The 22381-nt window shown below is 41.9% G+C and overlaps 1 protein-coding gene across 2 annotated transcripts in view; it reads right to left on the bottom strand.

The window, feature by feature from the left end:
* The window catches only part of SLC12A7 (solute carrier family 12 member 7), a 69684-nt gene extending 50329 nt beyond the window's left edge, over positions 1-19355 (bottom strand). For both annotated transcript variants that reach the window (XM_075052355.1, XM_075052354.1), the window contains exons 1-2: positions 19142-19355; positions 1164-1258 (exon numbers count right to left, since the gene is read on the bottom strand). In XM_075052355.1, coding sequence (XP_074908456.1) covers positions 1164-1258; positions 19142-19268 — 222 coding nt within the window. In that variant the 5' untranslated portion in view covers positions 19269-19355. The remainder of the gene's footprint in view (positions 1-1163; positions 1259-19141) is intronic.
* Positions 19356-22381: the final 3026 nt, after the last annotated feature.

Genomic DNA, 22381 nt, shown 5'->3' with positions numbered 1-22381 from the left:
AGGGACAAAAAGCAGGTATCGCCAGTTTATTGACACTGAGGAATACAACAGCTAATCTGAACAACAGGGAGTTTTGAACATTGCTTTATGGAATAGAAGTTGAAGGAGAGAAATTCAGTAACAAAACTCCACTACTATGGTTTCTGTCAAAAAACAGTAACAGATTCCATACATGACAAAGACAGAAAATTAATGACTGACATTACCTTGATCCTTAGCACAATCTGCTCTAAGACTTAGTGACAAATAGTAAAAATACATTATTTGGGTCATGCAGAAAGAGGGAACTGAAAGATCATGTCCTCTGTGCAAAGATATTTGAAAGGAAGAAGTGAGGAGCATAAGAAGATGACAAGAAAACAGTGGGTAGAATGCAACAGCAGGATAGTTAAGCAAACAATGTTGGAAGGACCTTGGTTATTGTTAATAGCAAGCACCAAAGCAAGACCAGTTGATGCTGCTAGAGCAGAACAACTTAGGTTAAACTTTACTAAAAGTACTATTTCACTGTAAAAGTAGCACTTAAATGTACCATAACAATATACTTTTTTCTGTAAATGATTGCAATCATTCAGTGAATTAAACAGGCATTAAAACTTGCATTATAAAGTAGATGTTTATACTAGAAAGTAGAAATAGCTATGGTATGCTTTACACTGTAATTGGACACTATAACTAAATCATGGCCTATCACAGTTCATTTTATAGTTTTGCTGCTTTAAAAGAAGCCTGTATTTTCCCTGTTCAACATAACATATTTGCTAATCCCTTTAAAACTGGATACTGCTTTGTTAAAACCACTAGATTTAACTTTCAGCAGCTTTCTCTAACAACAATTTCTAGATCCTAGCCCCAAAATTTTAAACGCAAGAAGGCTTATTTCATATCTTCACATCAATGCATACCAAAATTTACTGTTCTTACCTGTACAGATAAACTAAAATATAGAAGGAAAAAAATCTTAGCACTTTTTTTTATTCCATCATTCAAAACCACTGAAATGGAATGTTAGCAGGAAACAAAGTACTGAAAAGTTATTAAAATTGATTTTTCCCCCACTAAGTTTCACAAGAGAAAGAAAACAGGGGTTTGCTTGTTTTCATCTTATTACCAGAGCCTCAATCAAAGGTGAATGAAATACGGTTTTGGGGTATTTAACTTACCTCAAAGAGAGCCATATTCTTTCCTTCATACATGTTTCCTCTGTCCATCTCTGCACTGTTAATAAATGGACTACTTTCCCTGGCAACCCCATCCCCTGGTAAAAAAAAAGTGCAAAAATTAGAAACAAAAGGAAAAAAAAGACAAGGTATACCATAAACGGAATAGTCAGAAGATGCTGGTTTAAGAACTGGTTTCAGATAACACTGGAGGTGGCTATCAAACACTGTGTCTTTATCCCAGACGCGTGGACTCAATGTCTTCATTTAAGGAAATTAAGTTTAACAGTCTGATGTTTGTATAGTGTTCTGCCTCTTAACTATCAGTTATTATTCTTTAATACATATACTGATCTCCCCCCTTTTCCTTGCCCCATCTTTCTAGTTTACTTAAAATCACTTGAAAATAGAACTCCACATAAACCTTCTGGGCAACAACAATTAAAAAAGACCCCAACCTACCTTTTCATTACTTTACTGACCCCCTCAAAGAAACTCCAGTAGTCGAGGTAGGAATTTATGAAAAAACAATGTAAACTGAATTATTTTGTAAAGGTTATGGGGACTCTTCCATGACATGCTATATTTATTCTATTCGTTATTGAAACATCCATCTCATTAAGCTGTAGCTCCCTGACCTACTCTGGCACACCTCTCAAAAAATAGAGCATCGCTTTCACTGCCTTCCAGTCCACGCAATACAAAAGCTATTATGTGCTGCTACTGTCACGACATTGGCGTTCCCAAAGAGTCTCAAGTTCTTGCCTATGCCAGTTGCCCATCTGCGCTTTTGCCCTTACATTCACAAGTTAGGGCAATAGCACCTACGCAGCCTCTTCACTACAGAATTATGGAACAGCTGGAAAACAAGTTGTAGTCTTTTCCCTGTGTCCTCTACTCCGCCCCCTCCAGGACACTTCTCCCCATATGAAGTCCAGGAACAAAGCTCTTGCAAACACGGACACCAGTCTCAGCACAAAGTATTATCTTGGTTGTAATAAAGACAGAAATAGATCTCAGTCCCTCAAGCAGATGAGTGACTACATCCCTGACAGATTTCCTACCGCTCTCCATAGCTCCCTTGTCCAATAGACTTTCCATAGTATCTCTATACTTACTGGTATCATGACACAGAAGTCACATACTATCTTAAGAGACTCAAAAGATAGCTTAGGGGTCTAGAACTAATTCCATGATCCAGAGAAGAACTTTTAATGAATTCATCCACAACTACTATTCTTATCCAATGTATCTCCTTCTATCCATATCCTCCAGCTTTCACCCTTCTGTTTCTCTACAGTTTATAATTGTTCCCCCACTGCTCCAAGTCCTACAGCCTGGCTAGGTTCCCCTCCTCCAACAACACAACGCAAGGCCAGCAGAAAGAGCACTGTGAACACAAAAGAATCTCCCTCGTGGACCAGCACCCTGAGATGTTTCACAGTGCATGGAACATGCTGGTTTGGCACAAGATTGTCTGAGAAATTGCCATTTATCCTTCAATCAGCCCCATCGTACTTAGAGAAACGTTCAGTTAGCTTTTCCACAGACAACGAAAAGCATCTCTGTCCCCAAGCAAATACATGCTGATTCCTCTCATCATCTTGCTAAAGCGTACAAGCACTAGAACTTCTTAGTTAAGACGTTGCACTTTCTTCCCAGGATTTTTGGAACACTGTTTTTCTTTTAGCTCCATTCCTTAAAATGACCATGTTATTTTTGCTAAAGTTTTTACAAAGCATTCATTAAAAGGCACATTCCCAAGTTAAAATACAACTAAGGTTGCTTGATATTTGCCTTGCTAAGACCACAGTTCTATTGACTTTCTCACCTATTGACAGCTGGTAGCTGTACTTATTAGCTAAATGTTAGTATTCTCTTCAGGGTACTTCAAATCCCTTCAGAAAGGATTACTCTTCAGAAAGTGAGCTGGGGAATTTCAAGTATTGTTCTGCATTCATACAGTGCATAATATCACTGGTGTTACTGCTTCAGTGTGTACCAGTAGACTAACCGAAACATCAAAAGGGTAACCAAACAAATAATGTGAATCGGTATTCACAATTCTGAGGTTAAAGAATATAGTTTTGTCTTACCAGTTCTGGAGGTAAAAATCAGCACCTCAGCACTGTACATCGAGTATTTTAAATTGTAGGAGGAGAATAATAAAGTCTTCCTTTATATGCTTGTATTTCTAAACAAAGTTATTTGGCTTTGTTCCAATAGGAAAAAGCTCAGAGCACAATATCTCTAACAAACGAGTCTTGTCAAATGCACCTCACAGACTTCAAATGGAAAAAACATAGAGCTTCAGTTTCCTGTTCTTCAAATCCCTTTTCAGTGTTTCCAACAAATAATCTACCTATTTTAAAGCTTTCTAATGCTAGTCTTCAAAACAGCCTGTCACTACCAGACTCTACAGAAGTCTCCCGTTTCTTTAATACAGTTGTCTCATTTTGTGAATGTTTGGTACAGCTTTTTTTATAGTATTTGACATGATCAACATTATCTATTTTAGCTCTATTTGAAAGAGGATCAATGCTGGAAAAATGACCACAAAAATGTACTGACAAGTACTCTCTCATCTGCAGTTTGTTGACTAATCCCACAATTATGAACACCTTTGAACAAGCTCCTTTGAGTTTTCAGCATTGCTGTCAACAAAATCATATTGACTGTAAATTAAAAAACAACACCTTTGGGAGCATGCTTATTTAATATGCTTAGAAATACTGTGAGCCTCACAAACATGTAACTCAATTTGAGATGTATTACACCATTTCCAGTAGAAAGAACTAGTTTTAGGACCTCAACACACAGCCAGCAACTACGGTGAGGTTAATGAAACAAGCTACTATCCCAATCCTTAGCTCATCCCTTCTTGGAAAGAAGGGATTCACTGGAAAACCAGAACTAAGAAAAGACAGGGTTTACACCTTTCACAAATGTTGTAAATATCACCTCTGGTGCAAATAGAAAAAAAATATTTCAGTTGCTTCCACTGAGGTAACATGGAATAGGTACTTCGTTCCACTACTAAGTCTCAAGTCATTTACAGCTTTGTGTTTTAACCCTATTCTCTTGAATTCTGTGAGAAAGCTTAAAGATAATAACATCATAGAACCCTTTAGGTTGAAAAAGATCCTTAAGATCAGAATCCAACCATTAACCTAACACTGCCAAGTCCACCACTAAACTATGTCCCTAAGCACCACACCTACATGTCTTTTAAATACCTCCAGGGACGATGACTCAACCACTTCCCTGGGCAGCCTGTTCCAGTGCTTGACAAGCAAATCACCTTTCCCTCAGGCTTCTTTGAAATTGCAACAATTCAAACTCTTCTCAGTTGTGGAGGCGAGTTAAACATACAATAAAAATTATAACTTCCAATGTAGTTCTAGACATTCCTCTAAGCTGCACATGTCTTCTGGAATCCAATTAAAACTCCTCAACCAAAGCACTCTGAAAATCTATGCTTCCTGTTGCTTGATTTCTGAAAGTAATTCAAGTTATGAGGGTTTACAGGCAAAAATCTTAAATCTGGACTAGATTAGTAGTCCATCTGAGCCAGTATTTCATCTTGGACCACCACTGGTATTAAAAGATCCATAAGAAAGGCAAAATAAAACAACAACAACAAAAATCTTTTGTGGGCTTGATTATGGTCTAATGTTTCCTCTGTCTTGCAACACACACAAAAAACCCCCACCTGTTGATGTGACACTCCATTCCAGCCAACATAAGGTGATCAAAGCCTAAGCTCTAGAAATAAATCTGTTTTCCCCCCTCAAATATATACTTTTAAAATTATTGTTATTATTACTATTTTAACCTGCTATGGAATGTTCACAACTTTGTGCTTACTGATGGACCAGTGGACAAACTAAAGCCATCACTAACGTACCTTTCCTAGAAGCGTGTCTGGTATTTTCTGTGTTGACAGATCATGCAACAATTCCTAATCTTGATTTCTACAGATACTCAAGCACCCGTGATGGGTGTAGCTATATTTACACAGAAATTAGCTGCAACAAATTACATCATCTTTTCTACATGAGATCTACAGCTGCAAGCAGAGAAGGTAGGAGACAAGTTCGGGAGGCAACATTCAGAGTGTTCACGCAGATGATCACAATGTGCACTCCCACACGCCCTAGCCCTGCAACTGCCAATGCAGTGTAACCCACGCAAGTTATCACAAACCATCCCAGAGTTGTGCTAGCCTCAAGTTTAGAGGCGCCAATGTCATCTGATGATTTCTCATTAACATTTCCACACACCAAACAAAACTTACATCAGAAATATGTCTGCATATCACAATTCAAAGTGTTGGTCACACAGGCAAAAGACAGCACTTTGTTCAAATTCATATTCCTCAGAAGTTTCAGAGCAGTGATCCTCACAAACTCTGACAGGTATAATACTTTAAGGTATGTTACCAGTTAAAAATTTCTAAGCTGATCCAGATTGGTCCATTTTACACCAAGACAGACAGAACCCAACAGTATAGCTTAAACAGGCAGAGGCCACCTTTGCCACCAAAGAGGTGGCCCTCTCATTCTCCTCTCACACTACTCACCCATTTGTGTGTCTGTATCCTCACACTGTTCCTCACACAAACAGAACTATTATAAATGCAACAGTGGTGTGCACTTAATGCCGAGGGAGGGGGTTGTTTTGCTTTTGGTTTTATTCTTCCTGCTACCTTTAATCCAGATGAGTTTGTGTGTTCACTACATAAATGCTTGTGCTGTCAGAGACACCATTGGCGTAGGAATGAGCAATCAGCGTAAGCAACGCCACTTCCATAGCACTGATGCCAACAGTACTACAACATAGAACTACAGTGGTTGGTTTTCGCCCTTTCCTGCCCCGCCACCCCAAATCAAATGAGGTAGAGTATGAAAAAAATGTGTTACAGGTGTCTTGTCTTTGGGAAAGTGGCAGAGCAGGGCTTGGACTAGAAGGAAATGATCATTTAAGTGATCCTAAATTTGCACTAGGATGCCTGTTCAAGAGATTAAGGACAAAAATATTAGACCATCTAATCTGATTTCCTGTCCTTCCACTGGCTGCCGAATTTCATTTCTGCATTAGGCTCTATGACTTTGAAAATGCATACTGAAATTTGACCAGTGTATCTCTTGATGTTTTTTGAAGGGAAATAAGAAAAAAGCCTATCAATTTACTTTATAAAGATTAAATGTTTTTTAATTACTGTAAAAATCTCAAATTGTTCCTTATTCCTATTTATATTTGGCTCTTTTCAAACTTCTACCTATAACATTCTCGTACACCTTTCAAATTTAACCACTTCCACTTAGTATTTTCTGTCTCTGAAGGTAACTATACTTATCAAATCATCTCAAGCTTCCTTTTGAAAAACTGAAACAGTTAAGTTCATAAAACATTTTCCTAACGTTAATAATTTTTGTGGCAACATTCTCTCCAGTTTAAGTTATGCAAAAATTTTTTTTTCAAACTGTAAAAATCAAATACAGCCTTCTAACACCAGTCTCAAGCATGCTATTTACAGAAGTATAATCATCACCTCTCTACTCCAAGGATCAGGCTAGCCCTCTTTACCACAGCATTAAACCAAGCTCATGCTATTCTATTCCAGTCTGACCCCTAAATCCTCTCCAGATTCACTGCTTCCTCACTGTCCTACACTACGTCTGTCAATATTGTTCACATTCAGGAAATGTTCCTATTTGCTTTTCTGATCAAACACATTCTGTCCAAAAAAGCAAGCATCTATGTCTCCTGTCATGCTGTAAGAGTTTAACATCTACCTGAAAAATAAATGGCAAAATACATGGCAAAAGAATACAAGTGGTATTCAAAGACATAAGAATGATCTAAAACTTCTGAACCACACGGCCTCAAATAAGATAGCTTGGCTATGATAAGGTATAGCTGTTCTCTAAACAAGTATATGTGTAAAACTAGAAAGTTTTGCTTCCCACTAGAAATTTCTAACTTTATATGCTGCTGTCTAAAGTGAAATGCAGTTGAAGAACAATACTTCACAGAAAAGTCCTAACCTTTCATAGTTTCCAAAGGGCAACTCTTAATCACAGCCCACGTACCTTGAAGTAGGTTCCCGTTAGCCAGATACAGGTGAAAAATAACAGTTTTTAATAAAAAACTATGGTAACATTTTCATTAAGTTATTATTCAGTCACATTAAGAACAAACCATTACCTACTGAGAATATGAAGATAAGATCCTTATCTTTGCCCAAGGGTAAACAAGCATTTACTGTTAATGTAAATAAACTTTTTAAGGTAAAATAAAGTTTAGAAGTCACTAAGACTGACACACGCAAGTTTCACATCCTAGAAAACTGCCTGTGGCAAAACCTGTAATTCTATCTTCTATCGTGCATATTTACTTCCTGTATGTCCAAATTTTTGATTGACAGGCAACTAAAGAGAACCCAATCTTAAAAATTTAGTTTCTTACCACTCCTAACCCCCAAATATACAGAAGTATTCTTTAAAATTCTAACAAACTCAAGTTTTCAAAAGACACTACCTTGCTTTAATTCAAATTATGAAAAGGCATCCATAACCTTGCCTGAACGCATCTTGCCTCTGAATTTTGCATCAGATGGTTTAAGAATTCAGTGCAATCTACTTCAAAGCTGCAGGTTATTGGTCTTTTTGGTAAAGAAATGTCTAAATATATGTACTACATCACGAATTTCTTGCATTATTTTTATCAATGACTAGCACAATTTAAGTAAGTTATGTTGAAAAGCAGAACAAGGTGTACTTAAGCTCCTTGTAAACCCCTTTACATAATGGAGGACTCTAGTACTACATCCATCACGTTATCAACATCACTAAATTTTAGTTTTCCCTTACTTAGGCTACTATTATAATCAAGCACAGTCTACTTCTAATGAAAACACACTGCAAAAGCTCTTTATAATATAGCTGGAAGCACAGAACCTGCTATTCCAATAAAAAAGTCATTAGAACAATGGTATTGTCTTTTGAAGAGACTCACTTGGATTTGGCCCGCTTTCTTCATAGTCTTGTTCACTCATGATTAAGGAAAAAAATCAAGTCATTCCCCTCTACTGATTCTTCACGTATCACGAATTGAAACAGGAAACTGACAGTTGCTTCCTCTCAGCTTTGTGTAAGACCTCAAATCCTGTTTCTTACTACTATTGGATTAATCCTGAAACAAGTCATTAAGGCTTCATGCAGTGTGAAGCATGCACATGACACAGCCAAACTACATGACAGTCACAGAACTCTCTAAAGAGAATTAAGCCGAAGGATTTCCGTCAGCAATAAACACCATGCTTAGTGAAATGGGCAGGGTCAAGTCACTAAAACATCCCAGGTCTTGGCCTAATAATAAGTACATTTAAAATTTTCTTTCCATCAAATAAATTCACTTTAAAATACTCCCACTAAGCAGATCAGTACACATTAGCAACAAGTAGCATTAACCTATTCCAAAGATCCATCTACTATTAAAAAAGCCAATTTTATGCATCAAGTATGCATTAGCAGATCTTAAGCAAGTTAACCATAAGTATAGTTGCTAAACATTGATTTTTATGTAGAAAAAGCTTGCGTTCATTGTACTTAAGATGTAACAGATAAAAAACACCTTAAAACATAATTCTAGTAATTGCAAGCACTCTTTTTAAAAAGAAGTATTTTGAAATTATAAAGGGGTCCTCTTTAAGACTGGCTGCATAATTTTTTACTTCTCTTTCAAATTAGATACGTCACTGTTTTCTAGTTTATGCATTAATCTATTTCACACATTCTATACCAGCCTTAAACAACTTCATACAAACTGTTCCAATTCTATTAAATTGATGTTACTGCTTAGAACAGACCAGTTCCTGACGTCAAATCTTTGAATCACATCCAAAACCTACTTTTCTCTGTAATCCTAATACCTATGCCACAAGCATGGTCAACTGTGGAAAGGCTGAAAGCTTTGAAGGCTCCTTCCAAGTCCATTTCCCAAAGTTCTTCCTTCCTAGAACCAGCTCTGGTGCTTATCAGAGCCTAAAAGAGCTGCTTTAACCCACTGATGCTGCAAAAAGCCTGCCTCCTGTACCTCCCCATTTTATTTTTTTTTCTCTTTTTTTTTTTTTTCCTCCCCAGGTACTGCTTCTTGTTCCTCATTAGCAAAATAAAGCTGTTTGTGCAAGTCCTCAGCAGATATTCCACAAAGCAAGAAAGGCCAGTAGAGGGATAGAGATAGGACTGGTCACTAATCAATGGCAGCAAGCTATTAGGTTGTTTATGCCCTGCTAATTTTCTATCAGGACAGTTCTACAGGTAACAAAGTGAAGTTCCAACATATTTTCAAGGATGTTCTAAACTTTCCTTTCTGAAGCTAGATGAAAAATACACAAGCTTCCCATTCTTCAAGACTGGAATTAATCTGCTAAAAGGATCTATCCTCTTCAAAAAGTAAACTTGTAGGAAGATGCTTTTAACTTTAAAAAGAGTTTCAAACTTGTGTGCCCCTTGTCAGAAGGCAACAAACAGAACAAGTTTCTCATTTCTTCTTCCAAAAAGAGAGAGGATTTTTTTTTCCAGAAGATACACATGAGTTTAAGAAAAAAAATTCATTTTTGCAAAGCAGTTACCAATTAACATCTCACCTCCCAAAGGCTCCCAGAATGATTTCCTAAACAGGTTGAATGCTGCTTATTTTTGGTTGCTATGAGTTAGCTAAAGGATACAGCTAATTAAGGTGCCTAATTAAGAATGCTAGCCATTGAAATCAAGAAGCAGATACTAAATACTGTCCAATTAACACAGACTTTATTAAGCCATGCTTTCTTATAGCTGTGATTCAAGAGCAAAGTTACTCAGGGACCATCTTTTATGTTTGTATACTACTAACTGCTCACGGATCCATTTCTGAAGATTACCGTCAGACCTTTAAAAATAAGTAGGTAACACTTTTGACGCCCTAAAACTCAAGGACTGCAATTTTGAGGGTTGAAAAGCTGCCAAAGAAACAGTTATACCTCTTGTAAAGCGGGGTCAGGGCAGCATAGCAAGAACCTAGTGTTGCACAACCTAGTGCATCAAAACTTCGTCCAATTTTGCAACTACTTGAAAATTTGCATATGAAATCAGAGACTGTGATTTTCATAGACTTCATATGGTGGGTTGACCTTGGCTAGCCACCAGGTGTCCACCAAGCCGCTCTATCCCTCCCCCTCCTCAACAGGACAGGGGGAGAAAATAAGATTAAAAAGCTTGCGGGTCAAGAAAAGGATGGGAAGATCACTCAGCAACTACCATCATGGGCAAAACAGACGCAACTTGGGGAAATTAATTTAATTTATTGCCAATTAATAAAAGAGTAGGATAATGAGAAATAAGAACAAATCTAGAAACACCTTCCACCCACCCCTCCCTTCTTCCCAGGTTCAACTCCACTCCCAGTTTTCTCCCCGTCCTCCCCCCAGCAGCACAGGGGAACAGGGAATGGGGGTTACCATCAGTTCCTCACCCCTTGTCTCTGCCGCTCCTTCCTCCTCAGAGGGAGGACGACTCCTCACTCTTCCCCTGCTCCAGCGTGGGGTCCTTCTCCAATATAGGGTCCTTCCTATGGGCTGCAGTTTTTCCAACTATTGCTGCAGCACTGGTCCTTTCTGTGGGGTGCAGTCCTTTAGGAACAGACTGCTCCAGCACAGATCTCCTCATGGCGTCACAGGTCCTGCCAGAAAACCTGCTCCGGCATCAACTCCTCTCCACAGGCAACAGGTCCTGCCAGGAGCCTGCTCCAGTGTGGGCTCTCCACAGGTCACAGCCTCCTTCAGGGCACATCCACCTCCTCCGGCATGGGGTCCTTCATGAGCTGCAGGGTGGGTATCTGCTCCATGGGCTGCAGGAGGACAACTTGCACCCCATGGTCTTCCCCACGGGCTGCAGGGGAATCTCTGCTCCGGCACCTGGAGCACCTCCTGCCCCTCCTTCTGCACTGACCTGGGGGTCTGCAGGGTTGTCTCTCTCACATATTCTCACTCCTCTCTCTTAGCTGCTGCTGCTCAGCCTTTTTTTTTTTTTTTTTTTTTTTTTTTTTTACCCCTTCTTACCAACATCACCGATGGGGTCAGCTTTGTTCAGTAGCCGGTCTGTCTTGGAGCTGGCTAGAACTGGCTTTGTCTGCCATGGAGGCATCTTCTGGCATCTTCTGACAGAAGCCACCCCTGCAGCCCCATCGCTGCCAAAACCTTGCCACATATACCCAATGCACTTCACCATGTATTTTTCTTTCAGCAGGTAAGGAAAAAACATTCACAACCACTGCTGAGAGTGATGACACCTTTGCCACTGAATTTGTCTTTGCTGTCTGTGCTGGGTTTGGCTGGGATAGAGATAATTTTCTTCACAGTAGCTGGTATGGGGCTACATTTTAAATTTGTGCTAAAAACTGTGTTGATAACACAGGGATGTTTTGGTTACTGCTGAGCAGTGCTCACCCAGAGCCAAGGGCTTTTCTGCTTCTCCCCCCACCCCACCAGCGAGGAGGCTGGGGGGGCACAAGGAGTTGGGAGGGGACACAGCCGGGACAGCTGACCCCAATGGACCCAAGGGATGTTCCAGACCATAGGACGTCATGATCAGCATGTAAAGCTGGGGGAAGGAGAAGGAAGGGGGAATGTTTGGTGTGATGGCATTTGTCTTCCCAAGTCACCGTTAGGCGTGATGGAGCCCTGCTGTCCTGGAGATGGCTGAACACCTGCCTGCCCATGGGAAGTGGGGAATGAATTCCTTGTTTTGCTTTGCTTGTGTGTGCAGCTTTTGCTTTCCCTATTAAAATGTCTTTATCTCAGCCCACGAGTTTTCTCACTTCTATCCTTCCGATTCTTTCCCCCATCCCACTGTGGGGGGAGTGAGCAAGCGGCTGCGTGGGGCTGAGCTGCCGGCTGGGGTTAAATCATGACACTGTCACCACTGCACCAAAGGTGCAAAGAGCCAAGGAAAACATACTCCAAACCTGAAGTACTCTTATTACCTTGGGGTAGGGGAAGGTAAATAGAAACCTGACAGGAAAAGCTACACTATTAGCAGAATTAAAATTCTGCTAGCTACTGTCTGGACATTTTACGAAGCCAGGGCATACAAAGAATTGCAGTTATACAAATTATAGTGTATACCAGAAATGCTCCTTGTTCAACTGGTACACTGAATCAAGTAGGAAAAGAAATACTGATTATGTAAAAACCACCACATAAGCCACAAAAGGATTGTGTAGAAAAAAATAAAATTGGTAGGAGAACTCATTTAAACCAAGCAACACATTTTTTTAAGGGGGGAACCCTCAATATTTCTACTCAGATTTAGAAAATAAGTTCCCTGTGATAACATTTTATAGTTCATTAATCTAAAGAGCAATCTAAAGTGCCAATCGTTTCATTCCCCATGCTTTAGTATCTATTTTTATGTAAAGCAACAACATAGTTCAAAGATGCAGGAAAAATTAATCAGGTCAGTGCTGCCAAAAGGGGTGGTTTTCCCTGTTGGGGTGGGGGTGGAACACCACCGTTGTTCTGCAATGAGCTGATTCAAGGAAATAAAGCCTCTTAAAACAACTTTTTAAAAACAACTGTTTTTCTGCCATAGCTAGTTTCCTGCCGATTTGGCTCCCTAAAACAGTTCACAAGCAGTAGCACTGGAGAGAATAGAAATACTTTTTTTCCCCCAGCAGCAGCTAATAAGATCTGCTATGCAGTAACAAACTATATCCCTTACCAAAAGTAGTCTTTACAACGCTTACCTGTGAGCTTTTAACACAGTAACAGTCATCTTAAGTTTGTAAGATAACAAAACATTACAAGCAAAGTTCTGTTATGAAAAACAGTAAAAACCAGTTATACCAGAAAACCTTTATTCACCATATTCTGATGGCTGCAAAAGTATTATAACCAACAGAAAAATCAGCAATCAAGATCAAAAAAATCTCAGTAACAGTATTTTCATTACAGGATCAGAGAAGTTAAAATTATGAGGGTTGTTATCACTATATTTGATGTTACTTTCTCTGGGAATATTCTACTTTAAAGTTGTTTTATGACTAGTGTTATTTACATTTAGCTCTTAGGCAATAAGTACAGTAAGAGAATGTTAGCATTTCATTCACATGAAATTAACACAACAGAGTATAAATGATAATTTGCTGCCCATTTCAAGCATGAAGGTTCTCTCCTTACCAAAAAAGGTCAAAACTGCAACAGTCTAAAAGGAATGTTTAAACAGTTACAAAATTCTAAGTGATCACTTACTCCACAGTTATTTAGTTTATTATCCTTAACTCTGCCTCCTTTATTTGCCCCCATGTCCCTTAGAGCTATCAATAGCTAACAGAAACACTTATATTCACAATGATACATGTAGCTATATTAAACAGTGAAAGGATCAATTAGAGCACCCTGTCAGAGCCGGACATACATCAGGACAGCCAATACCTCTCAGAGCAAAGAAAATCCCTGTGTCTAACTCCAGTGCCTGTGATCAAACATCAGATACGCATTTATCTGCAACAGGAATAATATTTTCCAGCTGAACATTGTATTATACAATATGACATCGGGGTGATGCAGGAGGAAAACAAATGTGACTTCTGTAAAGGGATATTCTGTCCCACATGCCTGAAAGAGTTCTTTGAAAGGATCAACAAGCACATGGATAACAGAAACCTAATTCATACAGTCCGCCAAGATCTCCAAAAGACTTCTGATGAAGTCCTCTGAACATACTTAAGGAAATAAAGCAGCCATAGAATAAAAGAGAAGATAGTAGATAAACCATAGGTAAATAACTGAGTAAGAAAATAGAAAAAAAATACGGTCTATTCTCAGAGATGGAGGTGGTCATTGAAATTCTCCTGGGACACATGCTGTTCTGCACAGTAGTAAAAAACAGCAACAAAAATAAAAAACATGAAGTGACCAGAGATGTGACAGTTTGAAACTATTTCAAGTTATTTAGGACAGTCAAGGCACAGGCCAACAGTGGAGAGCTGCAGGTCTCCAAGACTAAATGAATGTTAAACCAACAGGCAAAATTCGATGTAGAAATTTAAGAGTAGATGTGTACATACATGAAGGAAAACAATCCTACATCAGTTGGGCTCCAACTGCTCATTACCTCTCATGAATGAGATACTTTGGTTATGAATTGTTTCATAAAAACGCCAGCTCAATAATTACTTTTCACACCACAGCCTGAACATCAGGAACAAAAAGGGAAAGAAGTCCATGTTAGACAAGGTGGGGGGGGGAAATCACTGTTTGTTCACAACTTGATTATCATGTGCAATTGTAGAACTTCCCCCATTTCAAAATGAACAGAAGTGGAAAAAGTTCAGAGAAAGACAGAAAGTAGAACAATAAGTAACAAATAGCTTCCTTGTAAAGAATGACTAAATAAAGAGTTTTCAGTTTGGAAAAAAGGTGATGGGGTTAAGATGGGACAACGTTTATAAAAATCTTGAGTAATGTGGAAAGGGACCTGACAAGTATTAGCATGATTTGATGCCTTTAATCTGATGACTGGATCGGAAAACAAACAAACAAGAGGTAATTTGCCTTTGAGCAGCAGATCTTGCTGCCACAGTTTGTGAGGTGCCAAAAACATAATGGAAGAGAAATTCGCTGAGTGTATTTAGAATACAAACAAATTTAGAACTTAATCTAAAAATCTAAACTCACCGAAAATTGAGAAATAAATCCAGTTTCATAGAAGGCTCATCTTTTTCTGACCCAGAAGTTATTGGAGCCTGGAAGAGCATGTGGAAAACAGTATCGTATCTGCCAACCCATGCTCCCATGCATATCTCTAGACCTGAGCCTTTAGCCTGTACTGGAAACGCTGTGCACACTACTGGCTAAGCACATGAATAGGGCAGAGAGGGATAACTAACCTGTAGAGATTAAAAAAAAAAAAGCGAAGACATCAGTTTGCATTCTGTCAGGGTACAGAAAACTGGACAAACTGCAACAGGATGAAGGGGAACATGTAATACTGTATTTATCTGTAGAGTAAATTCTGAACTACAGACTGGTTCTGTGTTTGAGCAGAAGCTGACTGAAAATACACCAGACATCTCAGATTAGCCTGTCTTCCCTCCACTGCATATATAGATACTTGCCTCAACTGTTTCCTGGTTTTCCAGGAATTAACATTTTACAGAAATTCACAGTATTTGTGCTTCATTAGTTATGTGATGACTTCTTGGTAGATGACCAGGTTTGCCATTGATATTCCTTGTATTTGAGGGTCTTCAATTTAAAAAGATTTTGTAGGAGTTAGTCCTCATATTGGTTTCTAAATAAGACACTGCTGTGGCTAGGTAAATAATACTATGGGATGCTAAAAATACTAGTTATGCTTTGAAACACCTGACATGGAGAGCTGTAATGAAATAGAGATTTGATCAACTTCACAAAGTTTTGACAGGTCTATCTAATAGACAGTCACTACTAACACATGTGAAGAAAACAAAAAAGCCAATACAAATCAAAGCCAGAATTTCTCATAAAACTTCATCCATTACTGCCTACAACAGACTCCCGTTTCCTTCTCTTCTGCAACCAGTTACTATTTCCTGACTACCCTTCCCTTGTACTGTATTATAAACACATTTAAAAAAAGACACAGGCACACATGCTTTCTGCCACTTTGTGCATATTTGAGTCAGCAGGCTCCAACCCTCAACTATATTGTTCAATCCAAGCATTCATTTCCACTCTGCCTCCCTACTCTTCCCAAGTTCTACTTTGGCCAGTGCTATAATCCAGCCAAACAGCCACCCACCCAGGTCTTTCCTTCCTTCACACATGTGAGGGTGTCACATCACCAGAAAATACAAGGCTACAGAATTTCAGATGCTTATGAAGGAGTGAAGAGCATGAAGTAAGAACAACCCAGCTTACCCCATTATCACATAGATGAGTGTCAGATAAGAATAATATCAACTATTCTTTGCATTTATCCCCTTTGACAAGTGCCTTGCTACTAACATACCAGAACTACTTTACTGGCGATCTAATAGCTTAACAGCATACAGTCTCCTTTCCTCCAAAAAACAGTGTTGTGGGTTTGAGGGTGGCAGTGGGGGATGCTTCGTGCTCTTTCAGTTTGTCAGTTGTTTTTTTTTTTGTTTGGGGTGTGGTGGTTTGTTTTGTTGTTTGTTTGGTTTTGTTTTGTTTTTTTTAAACAAGGTACTAGTGCAGTCAAGGAAGTTCCAGAACAACTACTTGGTTTCTAAGCTGGACAATTCAATCAAAATTGACAAAATTCTAGATTCCTTAAAAATTGGAACAAAATTATATGCTGAGCTATATAGGCTAAGGGTGAGCCAAAGGGGAAGTTCCCCTTCTCCCTCTTTTTTTTCTTCTATCTCCACCCTCAGCTTTACCCCACTCCCGCCTTGACACAACTCTAGCCATTCTCAGACTTTTTGCAGCACTCATTCACCTCAACTCCAAAACAGGGGAAGCATGTTTTTCCCTCTGGAGGAGTTGTGTTTTCTGCCAGTTTAGCACGTTGAACCAGCCCAGTGAAGCCTCTGATGAGCACCAAGGTCAAGCGCAGGAAAAAGGAAGGGAACCCAGGGATGTGGAAGAGGGCTGGGAAGGAAATGTTTTACTCCCTAGTCTTTTTCTCAAGGCTAGAGCAGGGAGAAAGGCAAGCTTCTCTGAGCAGCAGGCTTTTAGATGGGCTTATCTAGAACAGTTTTTAGCTGTACTAGTATTTCAGAATTCTTTAAAGTTTTCAGAAGAATGAGTCAAAGATAATTATTACACAGCATTAACTTAATTTTAAGCATTACAGTTTTACATACCACAAGCATCCATATAATACCTGAGGCAACATTAAGTATGTCGTTCATTTCCCAAACCTCTGTACCCAAGTATAGCGTTTAATCTCTTAATGAAATCGGAGCTCTCTGACTATATCTTGTTTACAAGTCAGTGCCTTCCCTTTTTAGTGTTTTTCTTTCTACTCCTTATTTTACAGGCACATTAACAGGAAAAGTCATACATAAATTCATCCACTCAAGTGACACAGATCCAAAACAGTAGATATATTAGATATACAGTAAACATATTTTGCAAATGTAACTGCTAGTCCACACAAATTCTACTTAATTGCGTGAAGAATTATTTATTTTTTTTCTTCATCACAACCCTAAAGGTTAGAAATAAGCCACTACAAGAGTGCCAGTTCCACTCTTCCCCTCACCCGCCCAAGATTTCCAAGTGTTCCAAGCCTTCCAGATGCTTCATATATATGTGTGGTCTAACAATTCCTGTCTAACTATGCCTGTATGTATATGTTCAGTATTTTGAGATGCCATCTGACCAAACACCACACTCCCTGCCTTTCTGACTAGCTCTTCTACCATAAGGAACACTGCCCAGACAGATTAATGCTGTACTGCTGTCATCCACCCAGTACAGGAAAACAACTGTTGCCACAGCTTATACTATTTTGGTTTTTCTATTCCATTTAGTTTGGGAAAAAAAAAATTGGCAGTTATTAGAGCACTTGCTCATCGCTTGACTGTACCAAAGAAAATGAAACTACGTGTTTTACGTATTTTTTACGGGTAGGTAGGGGCTTGAGGGGAGAAAGCTCTGGGAGGAAACCACCCAGCTTTGTCAGCTTGGCATTTTACTGGATCATCTTCCTAAAGAACCTTTATGCAAAGAGAAATTAACGTAACTACATTAAGCTTGTCAAATATCTGTTGTCATCTCTTTACATACACATCCAACGGTATTACCCTTATTTACCCGTGACCGAAACCACAAAAAGGAGAAGCCGCCATTACGAGGAATCGCCTTTTACAAAAACCCATCTATTCACCTATGATCATCTACATCTAAAAAAAAAAAAACCAAACCCACCCACCCCAAAACAACATTAAGAATGAGTACCGACTGTTAGCACGGCCTCCAAAACAACGTGCAAGACCCAACTAGCTCGGGTAGCGCTAGCAGCGTGCCGCTGCGACGCGCTTCGCAAAGAGGAAGCCTTGAGGGGTTCTGAGCCGAAGGCAGAAGGAGTTACGAAGGAGTTACTAAGGAGTTACGAAGGAGTTACCGCTTCCCCAGCGCTGCCTCACCGTCCCGCCGACAAAGCCGCTCCTTTCCCCGCCGCCCCGTGCCCACAGCCGCCCACCCCGCCGCGGAGGGGCTGCCCGGACCAGGCAGACCCGAGCTCCGGCCGCCCGCGCTCCACCTCGGGCTTCATCCTGCTCCCCCCGGGGGTCGGGGGGGTCCGGGGACGAGGCCTAGCAGGGGGGCAAGGCTCCGACACCTCGCCCTCCGGTAGCAAACACCCACTGGACCCAAGGCTCAAGCGCACGGCCGGAGCGAGCCAGGCTCCGCTCCTCTCCGCGGCCACGGACCTTCCCTCCGCTCCCTCCCACCGCTCTCCCTCGGGAGCTCCTGCAGGACTCGGCTTCGACACCCAGCCTAACGGTCGGGCTCGGTGACCCCAAAGGGCTTTCCCAACCCGAGCTACGGTTCTGTGACTCTCACGCCCGCCCGCGGGGCTGCCGGCGGCACCGGCGACTCCCGCTCCTCCTCCTCCTCCTCCTCACAAGCGGCAGCCGGACCCACGGCGCCGCGCCCGCCCCCCCGGCCGCAGCCTCCGCCGGCAGCGCTTCCTCCTCCCGGCCGGCGGCGACGGCGGCTTCGGGAAGGAGAGAGAAACCGGCTCTCGGCCACCCCAGGCGCCGGACTTTCGCCCTCTCCCCGAGGCGCGCCGCTCCACCTGGCCAGGTAGCCCCCGGCACCGCCGGCTGCCCACAGGCGAGGCGGCCCCGCCGCAGCCCACCACGGGGGGCCGGCCCCGCGCGGCGGCCCCCGCTCCTCCGCGCACAAAGCGCCGGCTCTCCCCCCCCCCTCCTCCTCCTCCTCCTCCTCCTCCTCCTCCTCCTCCCGCCGCCTCAGCTCTCACCGGAGCCCCGTTCCCTCTCGTCGTCTTCCTCCTCTCCCTCCTCCTCCTGCCGCTGCCCATCGCGCTCCGCCGGCTCCCGCTCCTCGCCCTGCGCTTCCACCGGTACCACCGTGAAGCTGGTCGGCATGGCGCCGACGAGCCCCGGGACCCGCTGGCGCCTCCTCCTCCCCGGGCAGCGGGCAGGGTAAAGCCGGGCGCTGCCGCCTCCCTCACGTGAGAGCCATTTCCTCACACAGCGGGGCGGGCGGCGGCGGCGGCTCGGTGCCGGTTCCCGCCCCCTCAACCGCCTGACTGGAGGCGGCCGCGGCCCTGAGAGGAAGGGGCCCGGGGGGCGAGGAGGAAGAAAGAAAAGGAGAAAGAAAGAAAGAGAGGAAGGGGGTGGCACGGCGTGGCTGGCTCTGGTCTACACACGCGTAACTCCCCGGCTCGGAACGGAGGCAAGGTCGGTGGGAGGTTTTTTTTGCCTTCCCGCCCGGGGGGGGATGAGGAGCGGCGGGGCGTTGGCGGGGAGAAGCGTCCGCCGTTGAAGTTGAGGTGGTGCCGCGGGGGAAGGAGCTCCCGTGTGCGAATGTCCGAGCGTGTGTGTGTGTGTGAGAGAGAGCTGCCCCGCGTTCTCCTGCTGGGTTTCAGCTGTGGCTGTTGGGCACAAAAAAAAACAACCCAAAACAAATAAACCCGCTTCCTCTCGTTCTGGGGCCTTGCCTTGCAGCAGCAGGACCACCAGGCCGCTGCTCCTCAGGTCGCGGCTGACAGAAACTGGCTTCCGAAGGAAACCAGAGGCGGACAGGGTAGGGCCCTGAGCCCCCAGGTCTCTAAAGGGATGGCAGCATCCAGAAGGGCCAAGCAGGAGTTTTCCAGGTCACCTTTTGGACGAGCGGAGGAGAAGGTCCACTGTGTGCTTTGGGACTACCGGGAGATGAGGACGGTTCCCAGAAATCTGCTCTCCTGCGCAGCAGCCCCGGGGTCGCAGGGGACAGCTGAAGGCCCGGTGATTCAGGCTGGAGTCAGCCTGTAAGCTGATTCCATGAGTCAGTGGATGGGCAGTGTATCAGATGGAATATTGATGATGGAGCACTAGTGGTTACCTTAAACTTCCTTCCCAGAGGAGGCTGCAGCATCTCCACTCCAAAAGTAAAGAAAACAGACTTGGAAGCCATGGGCCTTTTTCTTGTCTCCTGCTATTGTACCTTCCCAGCAAAGTGCTGGAACAGGGCAGAAAGACTCTGTTCGCGTCAGTCTGTATCAATGCCTTTTGGAAGGGGACTCTGGTGGGTTTGTGGGGGTCCCATACCTCGGTGGGATGGAAGACCTCTACCTAACACTTCAGTCTGTCTTGCAGTGTAGAGGCCTTCAAAGAAGGGGGTGGAGGAAGTGATTCTGGCCATCAAAGGTGGCAGCAGAGTGGCAGATGTGGAGGTGGTAGGGCAGCAAGCAAAGGAGAGGGAGAGAAGCGTGGTAGCATTTTGATATCTGGTATCGGCTTCCACTGCCACCCCCATTCAAACCAGGGTGTAACTACAGTAACGAGAACGGTGGCTGCACGAAAAAGCAGTTTCTGTGTTGGGGATGTGTCTCAACATCTTCCCCCTGCCTTTTTCCAAGCTTAAGAAAGCGACTGGAATGGTGTCTTGGCTAGCAATAGCAGATTTCCAATATGGTAATGATGTTACCTGCAGAGGCAAGGGTATTTTGGGGCACTTTTAATGTTAAAGCTCATTTTGTCATGGTACAGACTATTATCAAAATTAGTGCCACTAAGGAACTAGATACAATGATAAATTAGAAGAGTAAATGTAGTTTTAAAACACGCAAAAAATAACAGTTGCCTCTTCAAAACAAGGACTGAACAGCATGCAATGTATAAGGCGTGGGATCACATATGAGCATGAGAAGAAAATTTTAAATAGCTGATCATTCTTTAAGTACCATCCATCTGGTGCCTGGAGAAGTCTATTGAAAGAGACTCATGTATGATAAAGACGAAAACTGTATCATACAGTATCATACTACATGCGCAAAAGGTTGAGTGGGGAGAAATTAGGATTGCAGCCTTCAATTTTACTTCAACCTGGTGCAAATTTTTTTGTCTAAAATAGCTAAGAGCCAAAGAAAGAGGAGCTTTGGACCAAACAGCCTTGCAATGAGCAGAGGCAGCACTTCCTCTCCCAACTCCTCTTTCCTCTGTCGTAGCCACGGAGAGCCATCTGATGGCAATTAGGTGCAGTTCTGTGGAGCAAGGATGGTAAATTCATACGGGGCTGTGTGTTGTCCCCAATTACAGGGACATCCTGTAATCTGAGAGCTGTGATTTGTGAGCTTCTTAAAAGTTTTTGCACGATGAGGACCTGGGACTGGGAAAAGTAACTCACTTCTTATGTTGATTTATTGTCATTTCCTTTCAAATAGCATGAGATAAGTAGTGTTGTGATACATGCCAGGTTTAACAACAGACTACAAAACAAAAAAAGAGCATAAGTAGAGTAAGATTAAGACATTATATAGATCTGTGTCTAAAAAGCACAATGCTGGAATCATAACATTACATGAGTGTTTTTCTAAAAAAAAAAAAAAAAAAGAAAAAGCTTTCAGTTTGTGACGTTCACTGAAAACACAGGGCTCTGGACCATCACTGTCTTTCTGTTTGCCAAAATAGGAATGCAGCAGGTACATCACCAATTCAACCAGATATATCCAGATCGACCATTAGAAGGCATTCCTTTTGTTAACAAAAGTGGATTTGGGGGGTGAATATTCTACTGAGTGCTGAACACCCCGTTGCCCCTAAAAAAACCCCCACCAGAACACATGAAGAGATGTGAAAGTATAATGAAGCTAGTTTACATACCGAGAATAGAAAACAAAACAGCTGCCTAAGGAAATTAATGATGTCACTAAGACACCAGTACCTTAAAAACTTATATTGTCTTTGATGTTATTGAGATATTACAAATAAAAAAAAATACAGTTACTGTCACAGGAAAAAAAGTAAAATCAGAAATAGCAAAGAAGGAAAGAAAAATGCTTAATACATCCAGATCATAGTCTATGTGACTGACAATAAAAATCTTACTAAAATTACACGTTTTCAAGTCATCAGGACTAAGGCAGTTTATGTACATGAAACTGAAAATAAGCTAGCCAGTGACTTCTCGGTCTCAGGAATATTAAATTTTTAGAAATCTTGAAAAACTGGGAAAATTCCAGAAGAGTGAATGATTGTCCTTACCAATATTGAGGCAT

The sequence above is a fragment of the Buteo buteo genome, chromosome 20 (assembly GCF_964188355.1).
Source record: "Buteo buteo chromosome 20, bButBut1.hap1.1, whole genome shotgun sequence".
Lineage (NCBI taxonomy): Eukaryota > Metazoa > Chordata > Aves > Accipitriformes > Accipitridae > Buteo > Buteo buteo.
This window is presented reverse-complemented; position numbering and strand designations above follow the sequence as displayed.